Source organism: Tilletiopsis washingtonensis (assembly GCF_003144115.1).
Source record: "Tilletiopsis washingtonensis strain MCA 4186 unplaced genomic scaffold FA09scaffold_27, whole genome shotgun sequence".
NCBI lineage: Eukaryota > Fungi > Basidiomycota > Exobasidiomycetes > Entylomatales > Tilletiopsis > Tilletiopsis washingtonensis.
In genome coordinates, this window is record NW_020312024.1 from 113688 (window position 1) to 119687 (window position 6000).

Consider the following 6000-nt stretch of genomic DNA (forward strand, 5'->3'; position numbering starts at 1 on the left):
TACCCAGCTCGCGCCCTCGGACACGCCTATTGCTATCGGGGGCCGGGAAAGAGACCTATCGATTTGCCATGCGCTACTGTGTCCAGAAGCTGAGGGAGCCGTGCTTGTCTGATGGCGTGCGGCCGCGCGAGCACCGGCAGTGGCGCCATCTACTTCGCAAAGTGCAGCGTCCAGGAGCTGAGCACGCGGCGCAGGTTGACCTGCAGAGGGAGCATGTGAGCAGCGGTGACAGGGCACGCACACGTGCACTTGCTACGCACCTGATCCGGGTCCAGGCCGGGCTCGCCGTACGTGAGCGGACTGAGGAACCAGAAGCAGCCGATGAGCGCCGCGACGGTGAGCGCGGCCACTGCGCGTGCCGGCATCGGCAGTTCGTTGTCCGTGCGCGCGCGCAGCTTGTGCGGCCGCAGCAGCGGGCCGGGGCGCGAGACGGGGTAGTTGATCGTCTCTGAGGCGACAAAGTTGAAGACGGCGCCGGTGAGCAGACAGCTGCAGATGTGCGCGGGCAGGTAGTGGTGCAGGAAGAGCTGGCGGTTCATGAGGAAGAAGGGAAAGTAGTGAAAGGCCCAGGCGAAGAAGAAGAAGCCGCCGGAGTTGAGCATGCGCGAATGCATCGGCGGGTCGATGGGCTCGATGCCGCGGCGCCGCGCGAGCAGGTCGGCGCCCATGATGCCGGCAAAGACGGAGACGCAGAGAATCGACGTCCACCAGCTGACGAGATTGCCGATCATGTGGATCTGCTTCAGCGTCGCGTCCTCGGTCCAGAACGAGATGCCCTGGAGCAGAAACGGCCAGTTGAGCGGGCCCGTGGCGTACGGATGGCTCTGCGTGAGCTGCGAGTTCTGCTGCAGCATGGTGATCTGCAGCTCGGCAAACTTGCGCAGAAACGACATGCGCGTCTTTGGCCGCGGCGGCAGCGGCTCGGTGCGCTCGACGTAGAGCGGCGAGTCTGGGTGTACGAAGAGGTTGTCAGCCGGGCAAAGCTGGCAAGAGGGGGCCCGTCGAGCTTGACACTCACCCTCGTCGGGCATCAAGTCATCGACGAACCACAGCGCCGTCTTTTCCATGGCGTTCTTGTTGCCGTTGATCTCCTGCTGGTTGTAGCCCCAGTCGGGCAGCGGCGTCTCGGTGTGCGTCCACATGCTGACGCGCGTGGGCACGTGGATGAGGCGGAAGAGGACGGCCTTGCTCTTCCATGCCTTGCGCGACGTCGCACTCACGCCGTCGATGTTGAACTCAAACACCGTGTCGTTGAAGCGGCTCGAGTCGTTGGCCGGGTGCACCGTGAACTCTTCGTTGGTCGCCATCAGCGGCGAGGCGACGTCGTGTGCGAGCAGGTACGACTGCGAATTGACGTGCAGCAGGCGGATCTGGTTCGTGTGCCGCACGATGCGCTCCTCTTCGGGCGCATCGTGCGGCAGCTCGCCCTCGGGCCGCACAATCTTCCACACGTTGTTCGTGTCGTTGAACGGGTAGCCCGTCACCTGCTGGCCCTGCGACGAGATGCGTCCGTCGTCGTACTTGAGCGGATAGCGGTCGAGGTGCGAGTGCAGGTAGGCCTTTGTGCCCTTGTGCTGCAGCGTAATGCTGTCGCCCCAGTGGATCTCTGTGCATGCAACGCGCGCAAGTGAGCAGCCTGAGAATCTGAGTATCTGCGAGCACCGCACTCACCTCGAGCCTGCGACAGCATGGCGTTGCCCTCGAGCGTCTGCTGGAAGTTGGCACTCATAAACGCATCGCCCGTGCCCGACTTTGTCAGGATGGCGAAGTGCACCCAGAACCAGAACATGTAGACGATGGCAGGCACAATGATGAGGCCGAGCACGCGCGCAAAGAAGTGCCGGCCGACGTGGTGCTGCGGGGGCAACGTGCGCGCTCAGCTGGCGGGTTTCGCATTGAGAGCGCCGACGGACAACACTCACGAGCGTCAGACCGCGCCGGATGTCCAGCAGGTTCCACAGATCAATCGCCACGGCCGAGCCGATGGCCATGAACGTGAGCAGGCCGACCATCTTGCAGCTCATCGTCAGGGCGAGATTGACGCCCGTCGCCAGCATCCATGCCCACCAGCGCAGCGAGAACTCGCTGTGTGCACAAAGTTTGTCAGTCCACGCGGATCCGGGACTCGGCGCAGGAGGGGCAGGGAGAGAGAGCTCACTTGTAGCGCTCCTTGTAGAAGCGAATGTAGCAATAGAGACTGTTGATCATGAAGAGACAGAGCGCGGCATCGAGCAGAATCAGGCGGTCCTGCGCAATGTGTGCGTTGTCTAGGCGAGGCGACGCGCAAAGAGAGGGGGTGAGCAACTGGCCAGCTGTGCTTTTCTCGGACCAGCTCCAATGCCCTCGATGGGCATCCCTCGACGCCCTGCTTTTCATCCTGCTAGCTCCTCATTTTTGTCGCCGCTACCTCTCCTCCTCCGCCCTCGGCCCCTTTTCCCCCAACCCCCACCTCACTGCACTCACCGAAAGCCAACAGCGCCGCACTAAGCGCCGCGACAGCCGGCATATGTCCCGTCTCGCGCATGATCGCATACACGACGGGCACGGCCGCGGTGCCCAGCAGCGCGGGCAGGGCACGCATGCCGACGTACGGCACGCCGTTGGCGACGTAGTCGTCGGCGATGTTCTCAAAGTCAAAGTCGCCCTTGAAGCCGGCGACGTAGCCGGCAAAGGCGTTGAGCAGCTTGGCGAGCGGCGGGTGCACGTCGAAGTAGTACTGCCAGGGGCAGAACGTCAATTGCAGCTCCAGCGGCCCGTACAGTGAGGCGAGGTGGGCTGTGCGAAAGCCTCCAGTCGAGCGGCGAGGTGGGGCACGCAAAGACTCGCCCACAATGCTGATCACCACTCACCTCGCGCCGCAGATAGTAAGCGGCAAACTTGCCGAAGTGCACCTCATCAAAGACGACCTGCGCCGGATGCCTGGACAGGATCCACCCTGATCAGCTGGCCGGCTCAGAGCCCATCGCTGCTCCAGAGCTGAGCAACACACGCACGAGATGAGGTAGAAGCGCAGCCCGGCCGCGGCGAGCGTGACGGCTGCCAGGGGCACGGCGTCGCGGGCGAAGGACATGGCGTGCGTGGTGATGTCGAGTGCCTGCGCTGCGGGATGCTGGTCACACGCCAGCCCAAGCGGCGTCAGCTGGGTGGCCGCACTCGAAGGTGCAGCCAGACGGGGCGGTCTACGCACGTCCTTGACAAGCCTCTCGCGCGGCTGTTCGGCCGCGAGCTGCGCCGCTGCCCGCGCGGCGGCGTCGTCGTCGTCGTCCTTTTGCGCAGCGGCTGGCCGGCGCCGAACAGCGGCGCTGGGCTCGGCCATTGCGGTGTGTGTGTGTGGAGTGAGGTGGAGAGAGAAGAACACGGCGCGTCGAGGCGCGTGCCGTCATGGCGGCGCCAGCGCAACCGTGCACTCCAGGCGGTGCTGCACGTGATGTACGCCCCCCAGCCAGGCACGGCGGCGCCCGTGCACGCTGCGACGGCGGATGCCCGCTTCCCGCGCCGCGCCAACCTCCACGGCGCGCCGATCTGGGCGCCCTCGACCTCCATCCATCCACCCACACCCGCCCTCTCTCTCACACACACGTCGCGCCCAGCATGGACGAGCGTCCCGTCGTCGTCGACAATGGCACTGGTGTAAGTGTCGCGCTTCTCTCTCTCCCTCTCTCTCTCTCTCTCTCTGCTCTCGCCTCGGCCCGCCCCGCCGCATCACGCGCGGCACCTGTGCACGCCTCTCACCCTCTCTCCTCCCCACCCGCAGTTCGTCAAGGTCGGCTACGCCGGCTCCAACTTTCCCGAGCACGTCTTCCCCTCCATCGTCGGCCGTCCCATCCTGCGCGTCGAGGAGCGCGACGCCGCCGTCGCAGAGATCAAGGACATCATGGTCGGCGACGAGGCGGCGGCGCTGCGCAACTACCTCCAGATCACCCAGCCCATGGAGCATGGCATTGTCAAGGACTTTGACGACATGCGGCACGGTGAGTGGCAAGAGGGAGTGGGAGAAGGAAGAGGAATGCTGAGGAGCGGATGGAGGGGCGGACAGAAGGCGGCAGCGCATGAGAGAGCTGCCGAGGAGTACAGCGAGGGGCGAGCGGTGGAGAGAAGGCACGGGCACGAGAGAGCGGGCCTTGGCGTCGGGCCGAGCACGAAGCAGGGAGAAAGCCTTGCTCAGGCGCCTTTGGGTCTGGCGAGGCACGCCCAGTGCAGTCGTGCGAATGGCTAGTCCCTCGTGTGGAGCCGTGCAGGCTGCCAGCCCACAGCGCCCGGGTTGGCAAGGATCCTCGCGTCGCGCATGCTGCTCTGTTCTGCTCTGTGCTGCTCTGCTCTGCTCTGCTCTGTGCTGCTCTGCTCTGCTCTGCTCTGTGCTGTTCTGCTCTGCTCTGCGCGTCCCATCCCCTTTGCTCCCGCTCACCTCTCCCAACCGCAGTGTGGAACTACACCTTTGACGAGAAGCTCAAGCTCGATCCGCGCGGGCGCAAGATCCTCCTCACCGAGCCGCCGATGAATCCCAAGCGCAACCGCGAGCAGATGTGCCAGATCATGTTTGAGGAGTATGGCTTCGAGGGCGTCTACGTGGCCATCCAGGCCGTCCTGACGCTGTATGCTCAAGGTGAGTGGTGAGCGCGGAGTGAGAGCAAGCAGGGGCTGTGCGGTGGGGCGCGTGCGGGGGGAAAAGACCGTCGTATGAGAAAGGGCAGGCGTTGGCTGGATGGACAGGAATGCAGAGAAGGAAGCTCGAGAGCTGGGCAATCTGACCCGCTGCACCCCTTTCCCCTCTCTCTAGGTCTGCAAACCGGCGTCGTAGTCGACAGCGGCGACGGCGTGACGCACGTGGTGCCCGTGTATGAAGGCTTTGCGCTGCCGCACCTCACGCGTCGGCTCGACGTGGCGGGGCGCGACGTGACGCGCTACCTCATCAAGCTGCTCTTGCTGCGAGGCTATGCCTTCAACCGCACCGCAGACTTTGAGACGGTGCGGCAGATCAAGGAGAAGCTGTGCTTCATGAGGTGAGTGTTGCGCGAGGCAAGGAGAGCGAGCGAGAGAGAGAGAGAGCATAAAGCTGATGGTAAGAACCGTGTGAAAGCTATGATCTCGACTTGGACAAGAAGCTGGCAGAGGAGACTACGACGCTCGTCGAGAGCTACACTGTGAGTGTTGTTTCAGAGCTTCTGCATCGGAGCCAGCGTGGGATGTGGGCGGCAAGCCCCATGCTGACTTTACCCCCGCGCTCGAACAGCTGCCCGACGGCCGCGTCATCAAGGTAGGCTCGGAGCGCTTCGAGGCGCCAGAGTGCATGTTCCAGCCGCACCTGGTGGATGTGGAGCAGCCGGGCGTCGCCGAGCTGCTCTTCAACACCATCCAGGCCGCCGCCGTCGACACGCGTGCCGAGCTCTACCGCCACATTGTCCTCTCGGGCGGCAGCAGCATGTATCCCGGCCTGCCGAGTCGGCTGGAGAAGGAGATGAAGCAGCTGTACTTGACGCGCGTGCTCAATGGCGATGGCGAGCGTCTCAAGGTGAGTGTGCCCCGTGCATTCATCCTCTCGCCACACTTGTCTGGCTCCCTTGCTGACCCCTTGCTGACCCCTCTCTTTCCCCTCCTCCTTTGCAGTCGTTCAAGATCCGAATCGAAGATCCGCCGCGCCGCAAGCACATGGTCTTCCTCGGCGGCGCCGTGCTGGCCGACATTATGAAGGCGCGCGACGAGTTCTGGGTCAGCCGCGCCGAGTGGTACGAGCAGGGCCCGGCGGCGCTCGACCGTCTGGGCCGGTATGCATGAGCGGCGCGGCGCGAGCGGCGGGAAGGAGAGCGCAGGAAGTCGAGTGGCTGCGGGCTGCTCAATGTCCAATTTCACGCTTTGGTCTTGCTTTCGAGAGGCGTGAGAAGCGAGAGGGGGCAAACGATGCGCAGGGCTCCCGGCAGAAGGCTGTATGATTGACAAAGGATGAGAACAGGCGCCGATGCGATACAAGGAGGGGGTGACGATGAGAAGATGTAGGTGACTCGT

General features: G+C 64.1%; 2 protein-coding genes across 2 annotated transcripts; one reads left to right on the forward strand and one right to left on the reverse strand.

Annotated features, from left to right (window-relative positions):
• Positions 1 to 39: 39 nt before the first annotated feature.
• Positions 40 to 3336, reverse strand: FA09DRAFT_332662 (PMT-domain-containing protein). Its single transcript, XM_025743552.1, has 10 exons — positions 3188 to 3336; positions 2994 to 3109; positions 2850 to 2919; positions 2464 to 2716; positions 2159 to 2267; positions 1923 to 2085; positions 1672 to 1855; positions 1019 to 1606; positions 261 to 949; positions 40 to 200 (listed from the first exon to the last, which is right to left on the reverse strand). Exons 1-10 carry the CDS (start codon positions 3314 to 3316, stop codon positions 150 to 152), a joined length of 2352 nt encoding a protein of 783 aa, XP_025595030.1. The 5' UTR covers positions 3317 to 3336; the 3' UTR covers positions 40 to 149.
• Positions 3337 to 3552: 216 nt separating this feature from the next.
• On the forward strand, positions 3553 to 5797 carry FA09DRAFT_332663 (Actin/actin-like protein). Its single transcript, XM_025743553.1, has 7 exons — positions 3553 to 3630; positions 3755 to 3971; positions 4421 to 4603; positions 4778 to 5000; positions 5078 to 5141; positions 5231 to 5509; positions 5605 to 5797. The coding sequence occupies exons 1-7, from the start codon at positions 3592 to 3594 to the stop codon at positions 5770 to 5772; spliced, it is 1173 nt and encodes a 390-aa protein (XP_025595031.1). The 5' UTR covers positions 3553 to 3591; the 3' UTR covers positions 5773 to 5797.
• The last annotated feature ends 203 nt before the right edge of the window (positions 5798 to 6000 follow it).